Source organism: Dermacentor variabilis, chromosome 1, assembly GCF_050947875.1.
Source record: "Dermacentor variabilis isolate Ectoservices chromosome 1, ASM5094787v1, whole genome shotgun sequence".
In the NCBI taxonomy this organism is placed as follows: domain Eukaryota; kingdom Metazoa; phylum Arthropoda; class Arachnida; order Ixodida; family Ixodidae; genus Dermacentor; species Dermacentor variabilis.
This window is the reverse complement of record NC_134568.1, coordinates 284,957,529-284,975,046: the sequence shown is the minus strand read 5'-3', so window position 1 is coordinate 284,975,046 and position 17,518 is coordinate 284,957,529. Positions and strand designations below refer to the sequence as shown.

The 17,518-nt window shown below is 48.4% G+C and overlaps 1 protein-coding gene across 1 annotated transcript in view; it reads right to left on the bottom strand.

Moving 5' to 3' along the window:
* Positions 1-938: 938 nt before the first annotated feature.
* The window catches only part of LOC142566376 (Krueppel-like factor 6), a 398,794-nt gene continuing 382,214 nt past the window's right edge, over positions 939-17,518 (bottom strand). Inside the window, exons 2-3 of the mRNA XM_075677331.1 lie at positions 9,119-9,737; positions 939-5,487 (exon numbers count right to left, since the gene is read on the bottom strand). Of these exons, the coding sequence (XP_075533446.1) occupies positions 5,312-5,487; positions 9,119-9,737 (795 nt within the window). The 3' untranslated portion in view covers positions 939-5,311. The remainder of the gene's footprint in view (positions 5,488-9,118; positions 9,738-17,518) is intronic.

Here is a 17,518-nt window from a genome sequence, read left to right as displayed (position 1 = left end):
CGAAGACAGTGCAACAGCTTTTTCGAACATGGTATATAGCGAAGGCCTAAAATTAACTTTGGCGGCTATTCAATGTATGTTTGCAAAAACAAGCATCACGTGGAAATGAGTGCATCGCTGTTATCAATCGAGAATCAAACTCATCGAGAATTTTTGCACTACAAGAACTGTTGGTACGAGCCAGGTGTTCAACTAAGTCGCTCTCACTGATAGTCCGACCACCAACACAATATTTGCTTGTTCGGGCAGCCATCGCCATTAAGTGCTATCGTGCCACATTCTCCAATCCAACGGCGCTCCTGGGGAGGCTCAGCAGATTTGCGACTGGGCAATAACAGCACGCCAGAAGAGAACTCGGTGCTGTTATATAACTGCACTGACGCTATCGAAATTCAGGAAGCGTGCAGCCTATATGCCCTAGTGTACGGGCGTTGCAGTTGTACATGTAGGTCCGTTGTTGAAGGGAACGTGCGAGTAGCTGGCTCGCATATTGCTGGTGCTGCAGTTGCTGGTGCTGCAGTTGCTGGTACCTGCGGCAGCGCTGTCGATGTACTGTGCAGGAGCATATAAGCCAGCGCCATCTTCTGTTTGTGAATTGCCGCAGGGCTGAACCTTTCCATACTTGCCGCAGAAAGAAATTCGCTCATGCTCAGCTAATGCATGTTCCCTTTTAACAATGTACCTACCTGTGAATTAGTTCGATACACCTACAAGTGGTGCATTAGTACAGTGATGCAGCACCGTGTTTACGCTTGATACCGCTTGATAACACATGTGGCAGCGGCCGACCGAGCCCTCTCGAGTGCTTGCACCGAACGATAACATGGTGCATCCAAGGTCTCTACGCGCTGCTTCTATATGGAATAATGTCTCAGCAGCGCGATAGCCGCCAACAATAGTTGGAGCGGCAAGGAGAAAACACACCAAACACACACACCTGCGATGTCGTGAGTTTATTTCTCTTTTATAAAAAGCTTTCTAAGCGTCCAGTCTCACCTCGTTTGGATTATATAAATGCTCTAAGCGTCCTAGGACTGTCTGCAAGGTTCTGTTTTCCCGTGCCCGTCCTTTTTTTTTCTCCTTAAGCTGGCAAAGAGTTTGGTCCGCGAAAAATCTACCACATCCCAGATGTTTTCCGCCCGAGTGTTCCAGAGCCGTGCAGAGGCCAAACGCGCTGGACAACGAACGCCCTTTGCTCCATTTTTCTCCCCTCGCCTTCCTTCGTCGCGGTTTGTGGCGCGTCGCGCCGTCCACACAGCAGTGTTGGCGGAGACACAACCGCGCACGCACGATCACTGGTGAGTTGAAGCAGCTCGAAAGCGACGATGCGGAGAAAACAATGGCAATGTATCAATGACATGCGATAAACAAACAGCAGCTGCTAGTGACACAATGCGCGCGCAATGTACTCGAGAGGAACAGAGAACACTCTTAAATGGTAAACAAGCAGAATGATAGTTGGAATTGCGTTGTAAAACGTAAGAAAACAACATGACGATCACACGCAGGAAACATTGCTTCACACCCTTTGTATCCAACACGCGACTCTCAAAACATGGCACTTTTGAAGTATGCAACGGGATGGGTGTCGTGAATAAAACCTCCCACAAATCGTTCTTCCTTTCCCTAAGGCTTTTCCTGTCCACTTTGAGCTTCTAACTTGCGACCCATGAATACTCTGCTTTGAGACAGCTCTAGGAAATAGCGATGTAAGACCGGTTTAAGTAGGATTTGGGCAGAAGCAAACACAGCCTTTTTTTATGGCTTTTTTTTTGTCGATTTTTCTGTAGCTTTTTTGGTTCCAATACAGCTGGACGAATTTACATATATATATCTTTCTCTCTGTACACACACAAAAAAGCATATTTTGTGACGGGACTAGAGCAGTATGATTATGCGCGGTGCACTGCGGTTAATAGTCTGCATGTCAGTCTTGTCGTATTTGGGTTATGAATGATGCACAGTTCGTTTTCTTCTCCTTTCAATGAATCGAAAGACTAGCACGAAAAACGTTTCCATTATAATGCCATTTGGTTTTGGTCATTTAGAACTGTAAACCACGTGCCGTTCGGCTCGTTGGCCCAGTGACGCATAGAAGTGGTATGCTTCGTGCTTGTTCAAAGAGAGACAAGTCGCTGGCTCCTTTGGCTCATTTATCCCTCGATTGAAACTGATTACCTATTTTGCGCATTTTACGCAAAATTAATCTCGAAAAGTGTCTTCTTTGATGGATTTTGTCTAATCCCGGTTGCAACATGCGATTCTTAAAAGAAAATACACGAGGTACTGGCAAAATGTTTTGCACTTTTCAGAAACCAGGAAAATTGACGTCCTCTCCAGAACAGGCGTTTCAGTTCTATATACAACGGTCAAATTTCCTGAATATTGATTTCATTTCTTTCTTCCTTAGACATTTTGCACTTACGGGCAGTACTGATTCATCAAAGTATACAGAAGAAAAAAAAAAGATTAACAATCGCGAAAGCAATAGTCTCTACATATACAAGCTCTGTCTCATGCACAACGTACGCGACATAAAAACTGCATTTCAACAACAAGACGACGTATTACTTAAGAAACTGGATATGAAGGTCACATAAAATTGGGAAGGGACGGTACTGACAGGCGGAAAGGGGCGATATCAAAATATATGTGATACTCAATAACATAAGAGAGAAGGAGAAATAAAAAAAAATGAAACAACAAACAAGTAATCAAAACTAAGTTTCTCTTATACACGGCGTCTCCTACCGCTCGATATGCGACACAGTGCTCGATCGCATCTGCGGTGGGAAGCGGCTCGCTTTCTGAGCCGCAGAAATCCTTAAGTGTTAAAAGAAAGGCAAGAAACTAAAGTAAGCTGTGAACATCATACACGCATGCGCACGAGAACACTTATAGAATAGAAAGAACGCGAGAATGAGACACATAAATGTACACAGTTGCGTGGCTTGGCTGCCGACCGTTCTGGAGTTGCGTCCTCCCCGGCTGCGTGCGCAGCGCCGCGCTGTACGAGAGGCGCTTCTGCTGGCACAAACGGCTCCGCAAGCCATCACACTTCGGCAGGCAGTGTTAGCGCCTTTGAACAAACGAAATGTAAAAAGTTCACTGAAAACCACTGGAAGCTCCACACGGCGTCCGCAAAGCCTCGTATGCTCTTTTTTTTGTCTTTTTTTTTGTTCTTTTTCATTTAGTTTGGTCTAAGATGACATCTTCCCGCTGAAAAAAAAAGTTTTGTGGATGCACCATGATTTGCTTACAAGAGTCATTTACTGGACAGCATAACGTAAGCAATAAAAGAAGGGAAAGACATTCAATTGTAGTAACCAGTCAGACAGCAACTGGAGCGAAATGTAACGGCGCTTTAGAAGGCAAGATTACTCCATACTGTAACAAACAACAAGGACTCATATGAAATGGAGGAAGATAGAATGCGTGTTTGCATGTGTGTGTGTGTGTGTGTGTGTGTGTGTGTGTGTGTGTGTGTGTGTGTGTGTGTGTGTGTGTGTGTGTGTGTGTGTGTGTGTGTGTGTGTGTGTGTGTGTGTGTGTGTGTGTGTGTGTGTGTTTACGTTTATGTGAGAGGAGGGGAGGAAAAGATGGGGGACAGTGTAGCGAGGGGAACAAACACCAGTATGTAATGCATGCACACGCACACGCACATCCACAAGCGAGACGGTTCAAGTCAAAGTCTTTCAGAAACGCGAAGCAGCATTGTCCACACGTTCCGCGTCGTCGTCGGCGGTGGTGCCGGGGAATTGTGGGGTTGGGCCGCCGACTCCTCGAGGCGTCCGGCGTCGTCGAACATTCGTCCACGCGCACTCACTGGGGCGCCGTGACGCGGTCTTCCTTCCAAGGGAGCGGCAGGGTTCGGGAAAAAAAAATAAAGGGGGGGGGGGGAAGGGGGAAGGACGCGCTCCAAACAGTGTCCCGCGCGAAGCTCCTACGTTCCCCGCGCACGCAACGCACTCTCTCCAGAACTTGGCGAAAACAACCTCCCCGATCGCCTCGGCGCGTGCCTCTCGTCGTGGCGAAGAGACCGCGCTCCCCGTTCCTTTTCTACAAGCATCCTGGCAGGCCCGCTGAGGAGGCCGCGCAACTGTGGCCCGCCCGAGGAAAGATCGAAGGACAAGCGAGCGCGGCGCAAGTCTTTGGTGTAGCCGTCAGACGCGGTAAGGAAATTGCGTTCCGTTTTGGCAATACGACCGCATCGCCTTATCGAACCGTGCGTTTTTCGGGTAGGAATCAAGCAATAGAGAACCCGCGCTCTATAGTTGCTCTCGTTTTGGTGTACGAAATCCTGCACACTCAAGCGGACATCAGGCGTGCGCACTGGCAAGGGCTCTGCAAGCTGTCCAGGCGCTCCGAGGTGGGACGTCATGGGACGTCGTGTGACGCGGTGGGTCGTGGGGCGCACGGCAGCTCCCAGTGACCGAAAAAAAAAATAAAGAAAAACGACACGCACTGAAGTCGTCCGTGCCGTGGATCGAGAGCGCGCTTCGTAAGTGTTAGCGTACTCGATGAAGAAATAAATAAAGGATGAGTGGGACTGCAGAAATAGAGAAATGCAAATGACCCCGACCTTTTCTTGTCCCCTTGTTTTTCGTCAGCTATACGGAGATGCCACAAAAGTCGGATCCACAGCAGCGTGTTGGTTTTGGTCTTTGTGCACAGGATTCTTCCAGTTAAAATTGAAGCGCTCGAATATTGAAAATTCCTGTTTCAAGTGAAAAGCTAGCACAAGACGTTAATTAAGCATTCGCGAGACGCTATAACCACTGTGCACAAATGCCCCGTCGGGTTTCAACTGGCAGCTGCTGCTGCAAGGGGGGCAAACGCATGTGAGGCTTTTTTATGTGAAGGATCGCCCTCATTATCTTTTTTCTTTTTTTTCCTTTTTTGTTGTTGATGTTTTGTTTTCTGTCTTTTTTTCTTAACGTTGTAATTCACTTGCATATTGAACGGGCAGCGTGCTGGGACGCGGACGTTCCGTGCACCATCGGTCGGGCTAACACCACGAATTCTCAGCACGCTAGAGGTGGTTAAGAAGTAAATCGCAAAAGCAGCTCCAACTCTTCGCACGCAGATAAATTTTTGCCAGCGTCGAGTCCTCAAAACGGCTCGATTACCGCGCAGGAAAAGTGATTTGGAGGACACGCTCGTGCCACGATGCTCAGAGATGACCGGGAAAGAGGGAAGTGAGCCGACAAATGGGGGGAGGGCAGGGGAGGGGGTGGTGTTCCGACGAGGAGGCGCGCTCCGCGCGGCGGGCCCGGGTCGTGCTCGCTGCTGCTGCTGCTGGCGCCGCTCTCTCACTGGTGGCGCTTCATGTGCAGGGCCAGGTGGTCCGAGCGCGAGAAGCACCGGTCGCAGTGGTTGCACTTGAACGGCTTGGAGCCCGTGTGCTTCCGGTAGTGCCGCGTCAGCTCGTCCGAGCGGGCAAAGCGCCACTCGCAGCCTTCCCACGAACACTTGTACGGCTTCTCGCCTGCAACGAGACGGGGCAGACGCGGGCTTCAGCGCGCGCGTCACACGGGGGAGGCTTCCCCACACGGCGGGGCACAGCATCTGTCGAAGCGCGCGCGTCACATCAGCACGTGAACAGACGCACGCTTGCGCTTCCTGGATTGCCCAGCAGGGGCCGAAAGGAAACGACACACGGCTGCAAAGATGCAGCGCGGCAAGCGCTTGGGGCAAATAGGGGCGCTCTCTCATACATGAACGTCTGTTCACGCTGGCGTTCGGGCAGCCAGAACAGGTAACAACTCAACGTCATCTTTCTTTTTGCGGTATTTGTCGGTCACGTGCCATGAAGGCTGCAAGAATCGCGTATGCGCGGCATCGTGTTTGAAAATTGCTGCTCTGGAAAGCAACCTGTGACTTTCAGCATAGCTGATTTCCGTTTCTACGTGTCCACTGGTCTGTCACAACGCGCGAGTTTCGCAAAAAAAAAAAAAAAATCATTTTACAGGCACATGAACGCGCTCACTACAGGCGGCCGGTTGTGCAGACAAAATTTACTGCGTCTAGAGAATCAAGCCTAAACCGTAAAAAAGTGCATGTAAACCGTAAACCGTTAACCGTAAAAAAGTGCACTCGCATTCCTCGTTTCCGGAGCCAAATACATGCTCTTTACGGCATCTACCTGTGGCTGAACGGCTAATCATCACAGGTGGCAGGTTAAGTTAGTGTGGCAATGGAGCTTACTGCCCAGTACTCAAATTCATGCCTTTGTTCCAAGTACTTAAGGTGGAAGTTACCGCACGTCTTCTCCAACTTAAAAAAGGTGAGTACTAAAAAAGTGAAAAAGCGGCTGCACCGACGAGAGGGATCGCAATTGAGGCCGTTTATGTGGCCTTTCGACTGTCCCCCTCTCTGTCCTGAGATTCCCAAGGCGGAGTTCAAAGTGAAATGGTTTGGTTGCTTCAAATCGGCAACCGAGCTTGATATATAGGTCGCCTACGTTAAAGTACGATGCTCAGCGCAACATTAAAGAATATTTTAGGGCGTCAAACATTAGCAGAACCATTGGTAAATACGTTATGGACTCAGATCTTACAGAGCAGCGCGCAAATATATATATATATATATATATATATATATATATATATATATATATATATATATATATATATATATATATATATATATATATAGAGAGAGAGAGAGAGAGAGAGAGAGAGAGAGAGAGAGAGAGAGAGATAGATAGATAGATAGATAGATAGATAGATAGATAGATAGATACACAATTTCAGAGTAGCTGTTGTTTTGTTACTTGACATAAAGAAAAACGATCATACAAATTGTCTGCTCAGTTATATTAAAGAAGTACTACAAAGCTCTTATCGTTTTCACCTACACTAAAGAAAAACAGCAAATAAAAATAAGTATGTAACCGACGGGTTGGAATCTATATTTAATCGCATTGGCAGTTCGATCTCCGCAACCACCGATTTCCGCTTCAATTTCGTTTCGCCCCTGCGTCACGTATAGCGAGCCTCGCCAAAGCGCTCCTTCTTCACTGTCGCTGCACTGAAGAGCTTCGCAATTTGCTCCGGGAGCTTAATGGGCTTCCTTTAATGCCGAACAACACGAGTGCTCCGTAATGGGTAAGTACAACCACGACCGTAAATAAAGAGAGCAACGCTCTGCAGTACACGGAAGTTGAGTGGAATGTGCACAAACGAGAAAGAAATATGGCATAAGAAGGCAAGGTAGGGAAACGTACTGAACCAGGCGCCTAAAACTTATTAGCCATATCATAAGGAGCCAACAAACTTAAGATATATATATATATATATATATATATATATATATATATATATATATATATATAGGAAGGCCCTTATGAGCTTCGTTTCGCGTACACTGCGTTACTTCAGAGAATGCACGACGGCAAGGTGTCTTGGGACCGCAACGCCTACAGCGAACTAAGCGCAAGGCGGCTCGCACGAAATGCGGCACGTTGACTGTAGGTGAAGCGCTCAAAAGAGCCTCCAAAGAATGCGTCCTCTTGTTAATGCAATTAAACCTGGAAGTCCCGGTTAGCCTTGGAAAGAAGAATGGGCCGCCGTGGCTCGGCGCTCGCCCATGTGAACGGAAGGGCAGAGAGAAGCGAGAGATAACAAACTCGCAAGGAGCACTCCTGGGCAGACCTTACGCGCCCGAAGCGTGCCTGGCGCCTGCACCAACGTTCGCCAGTGGGAAAGTGGACGAGCACGGAGGAGCCACCCGAGCCGGATGCGCCTGATTTCGTGTTGACAATGCTATCGGCTTGCGCGAAAAGGCGGCGACGAGCAGTGCGGAAGAAAGAGCAGACTCTGGCGAAGGACGGCTAATTAAAAAGGCCCATCGGCCAAACAAGGCACTGCTGGGCACAATGGCCTCCTCGTCGCACGGCGCGGCTGCAATTGACTGGCAGCGTAGATTTCTAATTGGAGCCGCGGCCCACGAACCAAGGCGGCAGAAAATTAGCCACCATCTTGGCGTCCCCAGCGGCCAGAAACGGGGCAGCCCGCGAAGAGGCAAATTCTTGGCAGCCAGCAGCGGCGCGTACGCGCGCCCGCGTGCCCCGCGCAGTTCGCTTGCCCAGTGCAGACTCCTTAATTGCTCGGCGCGTGCCCGAAAATCCTCCGAGACAATTTGCACCCCTCGTCCACTCGCCAGCACCCTTCCTTTTCTTTCGAGTGGCGCGTCACGTCCTTGCTTTTAATTCTCCGGAAATACTCCTCGCGAGGAACTCTCCTTCAAAGGCGCCCGGTCGACTGTTTTTCGCGCTTTCTTGCCCCCTCTGCGCCTTCGAGCCGTTTGAGAACAATTATTATCTTTCTTTTCGACGCTTTTCCACTCACAATCTCTTTGTTCAGGACCCCCTTCAAAGCAGCCTCTACAAATTTCTTTTTTGTTCTGGTCATTCATTCACATGGTCCTTCTGCAAGAGCTCTTGGTATTCAGTGGAGTCCAGACGACGCGGAAACCTGATTTTAGAAAAGAAGAAAACAAAATAAAAACAAAGGACTACAGGGACAAATTATTCACGTTGCTCGTGGACCTCAGCGAGGGATCGTATAGGCTGGATTCGGTCGCCCAATATAATATACATTACAATGAGAGTCGACGCTTCGACGTGTACTTGGGAGGAAGAGCCGGAAATTGCTGCGCACACCAGAGCGTGAGCAAATAGGATGACGATTTGAGAAGTCATCTGCGTATTATATCGTAAACATATTTTTCCGAAGGAACAAAGGCATGAATGTTTCTATCGCTCAGAAAGGCAGTTATAGTAATTTACGAATAAGGCACGGTATTAGGTGCGTATATAGTACCAAGCTTTATGCTAAAACAATTGCAACTACATAGACTAACATCTGTTCTTCCGAACTTACATATATACATTGTCGACCAAGTAGCCTGTGAAAAGTTACGGCGACAATCGTCCAAGCTCGATCAGTTACGGAGTGCTTCTCTGCGGGGGCCCCCTTCGAAGTGGGTTTCCGGATAGAGGGCTGCCTGTGGGCGTGGCGCACGCTGCCCCAGCCTCAAATTAGGCGACCGCGCAGGCAGCGTGACCCTCATCACAAAGCGCGCGCTCGCCGCCAAGCGTGTCTGTGCAGGCTCACCTGTATGTGTCCGCTGGTGCGCCTTGAGATGTGACGACTTGGTGTAGACCTTTTTGCATCCGTTGAACTGGCATCGGTGGATGCGGCGCTTGCTCGAGTCCACGTCGAAGCGGCGGCCGCCTCGAGCCGCGTGATGGAAGTGCGCCTGCTTGGCGGCGGCCCCGGCCGCCGCGAGCAGCGGTGCGGCGGCTGCGTTGCCGCTCGGCTCGGCGACGTGGCGTCCGCTGCGGCCCGCACGGGGTCTGGCAGCTTCGGGCGACGACGGCGGCGTGAGCGCGGCACGCTGTACCAGACTGAATGGCGGCTGGGCCTTGGCCGAGCCGTCGCTCTCCCAGGAGAGTGCGCTCGAGGCCGAGCTCTCGCTCGCGTTGTCCATAGCGCCAGCGCCAAAGTCCAGGTCGTCCGAGAGTCGGTCGCCCTCGGCCTCGCTCGAGTCGCCCAAGTCGCTGCTGCCGATGCCCGAGTCGGCCAGCAGCAGCTTGGCGTCGGCGGGGCTGCTGCACTCTTCCCACAGACGCGCTGTTTCTTCCGTCGACGAAGACAGCTCGCGGCCCGAGCAGCGCTTGGACGTCGCGCCCCGGGGCTCGTCCTTTAGGTATCGGTCCATCTCCCAGATGGTCTGCACAGGGCAAAGAAATTGGGGTGTGAGCATGCTGCGCGCGCACAGACCTCCCTCCCCTTGACCTTCCTTCGCACAAAGCATCACGCATACGACATGACCTAGGAAGCACCTAACGGTATATAGTGAAACAATATTAGAGAGAAAAAAAAGGGGGTGGGGGGTCTAGTAGCAACAAATGGCAAATGCACAGCCCCAAGCACACTTGTATAAAGCGCGGGAGCGGTGTGCCCAAGAGGATGTTTGCGACGTCTACTGTGTGCCGCCGGTTAGAGACAACGTACCTTTTAGAAAAAGAAAAAAGAAAAGAAAACGCGCTTAAACATATGAGTTCGTCTCCGTGGCTGCCCCTTTTTATCAACAATACCACCCGGTGAACCTCAGCATTCGCCAAGATGTAAATCGAAGGCGTGCGTTACCACCTCGCGTGGCACACATCGTTCACTAGAGCAGCTGTCTCCACAGCAAAGAGGGCAGGGCGACTAACGATGGCATGCAAATATGGCACCACTTGCTGCGGAAACTGTCTCGACCTATAGCGACCTCCAATATAGTCGCCGGAAGTGCACGTTGCCGCACACTGCTCCCACGCACTAGGCAAGTGTGCATTCCACCCATGCCATACAATTCTGCTCGTACAAACGAACGTCTTTCACACTAGAGATAATGATGGCGTCAGTTAACTAAACAAACTAGGTAGCAGAATGTAGCTATACATCTCAAGGAGGGCGTTGCTGCCCTGACCAAGGCAAGTACCCCTGTCGGAACGTTGGCCCCGCCGACATTGCCTGTCCCACCACTGTTAATCACTTAAAGCCTCCATCTTCCTTTGAAGTTCTGTGTTGTTTACATTCCAAGAAGTTACACGGGCGTGCGTGCTGAGCAGAAATATCGACCAGCGCTGTGGAGCCTTTTGTGAACCGTGTAAGAGACAACAAAACGCCGGTTATACCATTTATGACCCACATGTCCATTACAGATTGACAGAATGAACCATATTACTTCCAGAACGACAAGAACAAACTATTGTTTCTCGACAAGCGAAAGAACGCGTGATGGTTATATTTAGAGCACAAAAAAAAGAAGGAAAAAACAACATCAAGAGCGAGAAAGTTAATCGAATCGGAATGAACGGTGCCCATCTTAATTAGCAGCGCGCCAGGAGTTCAGCTGCCTCACATGCAACCAGTTCCCTCGCTGCACGAGCATAATGTGCCGCCACCGGAAGGCGCCATGGGTTATCCGTCCCTAAAGCAATCGAGGCCGTTATAAGTGTCCTTACTTTGGTTAAGCTTGCCTGGTGAAGGACGCTGCCTGGTAAAAATCTTGAAAACCATTTCGCGGTTTGCGCTCACATCGTTGTTACGGTTCACCGTGTGCGGCGATGAACGGATGCCAAGCGCCTGAGACACGACGTGCCTAATCGTCACGCTCGTCAACATGAAAAGACTTGTCCGTCGGGTGCGTGCGATGGGATTATGCACCGGTGTAAATCCTACTGTCCTTCGTTCACCACCTCTACGCCACACACTGGTTTCCTTGCGCATTCCTCTGTGTGGGTTGACCAGTGTGTTGACAAGGCCCTCTACCAGGGAGCGAGAGAGGATGAGGTTGCCCGGATAGTGTAGGGTATAAAAAGGCCAGCGAGACGACACGAATAGATATTCTCTGCCCTTGCGTGCAGGAGCAGGCACGCCGAACGTCTCTGTACTTTTTGTCTTAGAGCGCACCGCTCACCAGTAACGATGTATTAAACTTCTGTTATTCTTTGTACACCACCTCGTCTTCCCTGCCGAACCCTCTCCAATGGTCAACCTGGTTCGAGCTCCAAGCAGACGCTGCTGAAGGTCGCCGAAACCCCTTCCCCGCAACAACCGGTTTCAGTTCTAACAGCGTCTACACTCTAAGAAGAAAAGGAGGAAATGGGGTATTGAGGTTACTCCTTTAGGGGAGCAACTGATCTGCCACAACCATTCCTCCCTTTAGGGGGTAAGTGCGAGGGGATGAACTGTTACTCCCCATGCCGTTACTCCTCCGAGGACCAACAGTTGCTCTTTTCCGATGCTCCTCAAAGGAGTAACGGTCATTATTTCCGATGCTCCGCAAAGGTGGAATTAATGAAATTAGGCATTTATACGCTAATAAAAAAGATTACTGAGCTCAAAAAAAAAAGAAAAAAAGGGGGTCCGGAAGCAGGATTCGAACTCACGTCCTCGCGCTCCCATGTTAGCTACTCTAACCACTGCACCACGGCAGATTGCTTGACGAGACTAGGAAATTGAGACAGGTTAAGCATCGGAACGCAGGTGCGGCAATTTAAAAGCGACTCTGCATATTGTGTATGTTGTGCGGGGAGAGTGTAACGTTGAGTGTACTTGCAACCATCAGTGAGTGCGAAAAGAAATATGCCCGAGTATTCTTAGGGTGCTTTAAACTGAGGCACTACACGATGTAAACGTGTAGCGAGCTCAAACGGGGCACCTAAGACGACAGAGACGGACAATTGCTCTGTGGCTTAGTGTGTCCCGTTTGAGCTACACATCGCTTCATTCAAGTTCGTAATCTCCGTGGAACGGAAGGAACGTAGGTGCTATTGACCAGCAAAATCTGGCAGTCTATCAATGACTTGCGCGTTTAATTTCTATCGCTCACTTATGGGGTGCGCACGAAGGGCATGGCTCTTCACATTCCAACTTTAAATTTCACGCAATTTTCTCACGAAGAGGCAAAGTGCTGCTTTGCATATAGTTCAATGGACAGTGCACGTACTTCGAACTATTCACGATTTATAGACAATACAGTTTTTGCCGCATCACTGCACGACACGGACGAAAACAGCGGAGCGCATGGGGAGTAACTGTTGCCGTTCGTCCTCCCGTTCCTCTCTTTCCGACCAGGGACTAAACACTTACTCTCCAAAATTTGCACACGGCACGCACATCCATGCAGTTACTCCCTTGAGGGACGAAAGCGCCCTTTTTGGGACGAACTGCGCAGTTACTCCCGTTTTCCCCGGAATTCTTCTTAGAGTGTACTCGTAACAGAGGCACGACCGAGCGAGAGCCGCGAAGGCACGTGGTGATGACTGGCTATGCATCATATTACCGTGTCACTACTTATTCGCAAGCGAGATTTGTTATCTAATTTTCGCTGATCGATGAGTAATCGAGGTCGTGTACGCAAACTGTTCCGAACTGTTGTTGGTCGACGTTGTCGGTCTCATCGCGTTCGCGGTCGTGATTGATCGACGCGTTTCGTTATGATCTATTCTCATATGCACGAACGACATTGTGTATATTGATCTCAGCTCGCGAAAGTTTTACCCGCAGGTTAGAATGCAAGCTCCTGTCTCTTGAGCTACTTTAGTGTAAGTGCGGTGCTTAGTCTATCAAGTTATTTTATCTATCTCCAGAAAAGCTTGCATGCGGCTGCACAAACGTTTGTCGGTCATATCGATGGGCTTAAGAATAAAGAGAAGTTTGTCGCCTACAGCTGTCCTGTTTGCAACGGACGGCTATGCTCGCGAACAAAGTCACGCCAGCAACCTTTGTTTCTGCGGTACACGGAGCTGTTTATCATGTCATGTTAGCATGTCTAAGGATTAGTGTGGGTGATACAGGCCTGAAACGAGATGTTTAATGCCTGGCGAGCTCTTGGAAGCGGCAAAAGAGAATATCATACCGACCGTCTCAGTCACCAGGCACTAGGCCCGTATTCACAAAGCAGTTCGAACGCTGAAGTGGTTCGTGAGCAAAGGCGTCGGCCAATCGCGTTAACAAGCATTTATAATATCAGCAAAGGCAGCCAGCCAGTGATGAAGCAATTCTTGCGAAGGAAAACATCTGTGAATAAGGTCCATGCTTAGTGCAAATCATTTAATGTTCCCTACATTTGCCCCCCCCCCCCCCCCCCCCAACATTACGCCTTTTCTCTCTTCATCTTACAATTCTGAGACGAAGAAAAAGAACATGCCAGGCAGATGGAGACCTGCTTCCATATGCCTCACATTTCAAATTCCCTACATTCTCATCCCAGGGTGAACATTACTGGCTGGAATCGTTCTCAATTACGGTACCAAGAGCCATTATACTACCATACCCTTCCTAAGCCATAAAAAAAAACTCAACAACTCCGCAATCGCTGCAGCATTGAAGTGAGAAGTCCCTCCATTCTCGCAGAAGTTTCATCGTGTCAGAATAGAGAAACAAGCATATTTAAACGTGCTAAAGTTTTTGTGAGCAAGACTGTACAGGGCGGAATAATACGAGTATACAGGGTGAGCGGTCCTCACCTCTAAGCAAGCCGATGACTGAGCGGTGTGTAGAAAGTCGTGTAAACTACGCCGGTAGCCATGACGACGATGAGGCGAGAGTACAATACGAGTCACGAGTTGTTCGGTCGTATTCTTCGGAACAATCGCAGCAATCAATGGCAGCAAGCACAGCAGCTTAGCTAATCGATCCCAGGTGGCGCCGCTCCGTGTGCCTGACGTCACGCGAGTCGATTTTGCCACTTACTGTGAACAGCCGGTTGGTGTATTAGCACAGTCATAGATGACGCTAATGCGAGACGGGTAAACAGAAGAGAACATCTACTATAGGTAGTATGTACAACGTAGCCAAGTAAAAGCTTACCTAAGGGTTCTCGCCACACTTCAAACTATTTGACGCATGACATAGACTACTATGCAGTGAACTACACGATAACGTACTTTGATGTTTTATTTTACCTGGACATCGGCGTATTACGACTCCCGCCTTGATTCTGATGCCCGGAATCTAGCTACCCAGGTGTTTCTGCACTATGCCTCCACTGAAGTAGGGCCGCTACTGCCGGGAATCGAGGCCGCAACCTCTTGCTCAACGAAAAAGAACTTTATACATCTGTTTATAGCCACTGCGGCACGTTTATCGAACGCGAAATTTGATAACACGTGGCTTCCGAGCTAGGGCGGCACAGCGCGCGTAACACCATCTCCGAGGTCATGGGCCACGCCATATGTTAACGCGAGGAGGTATAGAAACCAGAATAACGCAGCTCATTGTCCGCAGAGCACTTCTGTAACCACCTCATGCACAGTGAGATTTTATTTTTTTCCGCGGGTGCCCCTTACTGCCCTGGAAACACTTTCTGCAACTACCAGGGTTAAGAATGTTTTTCTTTTTTTTCGCGGCATCGTTGGTTCATGCCTATCAAACCTAAAAAAACACATCAGAACCACGCACGTGGTCCACCAGGAACCAAGCACTTTACTCTCTAAGTGTATATATTTATATATTTTTTTCCTAGTTGGTAGTTCAAATGTTCAGTAATTACAAATTTAATTATGCACTTTAGGCCAAATGTTACAAATGAGAAATTGAAGCCGATCAGTAGTGAAGTCATATTTGCTTAGCAGAAATCGTAATACAAGCACCACTTTCTAGATGTGTGCTACGAAATACGTGGCCTTTCCAGCTAACAGTTTCCCGATAATGTGTGCCCGAGAATTTGGGACTGACCTTAACTGTAAAGCCAAGGCATTTTTTTTTACTAGATTTTGTGGAGGTGTCTTCGAATTTCTACTAACCAAATATGATTCCACTACACCGCTCAACGTGTGGCCTAGTGTGAATGCACCAAGAAGAGGTAGTTCTTTCGAATTAGCCGCCTGGACATGGCGATTAGTCGCGCAATTAATGCCCGCGCCGCTTCAGGTAATCCATCAGGACAGGCGCTGAATGCCCAATTTTCAAGTAATTTGTTCGGATTAAAGAAACGCGCGCACGGTATATAGCGCGCTCAAGAAGTATTCAGTGTTCAAGTCGTTCTTATAATTATTATATTGTGGCTATCATTCTCGCAGTGCTTTTCGTCTTAAATTCAGTATAAAGGTAAACGCTAAAAAATCACTTTTTTGCTTGTCAGTTACTTTTTTTTAAGTAGATGTTTAGTTCGTCAACAAAATCAACACACCGTAAGTGGTGATAAATACATCTGTGATCCATAGCTGTAAGCTAGTTGCGGACCCGTAGAATTGATAGATTATAGAATACCATCCACTGAATAATACAGCATGCATGTTAATTTGTACACATGCACACTGTGAGGCATATGCACGTGTTTGCTATAAGCCTACAATTGATATATACCAAGAAAATACTTTTTCAAGCTACGTGCTAACTTTGCCCAAGACTTTATCATTCCAAATTTTGGCACCAATGAACGAGATTATTCCGCGACCACAATTATTACAAAAACTCAGGAAATTGAGTTTCTTTTGGTGAGCTTGTCTGGTGCCACATCTAGGTGCAACAGAAGATGACCAATGAACTGAAATGTTTGTGTAATAATTTTGTGCAGTATGATAGCAGGCTTTAAAGTCACCAACAGAAATGAACGGCGTGATGCTCAGTGTGTCGAAGAGTGGCACAGATGGCGCATTCCTAAGTGATGGTGTGATCATCCGGACAGCCCTTTCTTTTTCGAAATGTTGACTGACCTGTAATGCTAGTCATCATTCTGAGCTCACTTTAGGACAGAAGTGCTTTAGTCAGCAGGCCAAGAAACGGTTCACCCTTGCCTCATTCGCCTCATAATTTGTTGTATATCTTCAGTGCGTTTACACCGTTTATTAGGTGAGCTCGGAAAATGAGGACATCGGCAGTAGTCGGTTTACTTTTTCGTTGCCTTCCGTATGCCCGGGCACGCACGTTACCATGTCACTATTTAGACTACAGTACACCAATACTTAGGTGTTCTTTCACTCAATGAAGTGTATATGGTTAACTTCATGCAATGCTGAAAACAGATATTTATGCAAGATATTGACCTGTAATTGTCTGGCAAGCCGCCCGCATTAAGCTGCCATCATATGCATAAAAAAATAATCAGTGCATCGCGTGGCTTCATTCATTCATTCATTCATTCAGCTTCATTCCATTGGCTAGGCGTACCAGTCTTGCGCACTATAGTGAACGTGAAAAGTATCGATTTCTGTCCGCAACAAATTGTGTACACGTAGAAGACACATTCTCAGTTCTTTTGCTGCCTAGAAAGCGTACGATACAAATCCAATGCTCTTAGGTCCACACTCCATATTAAGTGCACATGCGAAAACATAGAGCGAAGAGCAGATGGACAAAATCAATCACAATGGCAGCAGTCGGACCAGTGAAACGAAAACCATTAAAGGCGCCAATGTTAAAGCGGGATTTAAATTACGACATAACGCAGTCACACGCTGCCAGCAATACATATACTGAAGGGTTCAGCGACATTGGTTAATTAAAAGAAGAGTATGCGTAACTTACTTCGGACGATCTAGGTTTAGCCGAAAACTGTCAGTGTTTGAGGAAACCATGTACGGCATAGCAAAAGGAGGCACACTGGCATGTTGTGCTCGGAAATTTATTCTTGAAGTTTGCCCCCACGGAAGCATCACAAATTCAGAATATAGCCCCAGGAAATAACAACGGTTGTCGTGGAGCGCGAACTCTAATATAGCGCGCAGTATGGGCTGCAACGCGCAACCCCTTTTGCCCGGTGCTTTCGTGTTGTAGCTCGTACTGAGCGCGATGGTACACTAGCAGTTATTATACTGTAGTAAACTGGTCGGCGTAATAATAAAAATGAACTGAGAAAAGTTTCTTGCGGTTTGCCAACTTATTCTAGCATGCGTACAGTTTTTAGTCACTTTATTTGTCGCTAGCTGGTGGTGCCTGTCACCATATATTGTGGTATATGCACTTAGTTGCATGGTCGATAAGACAGCGTCGCCGCACGTGATGGCACCGCCTCAA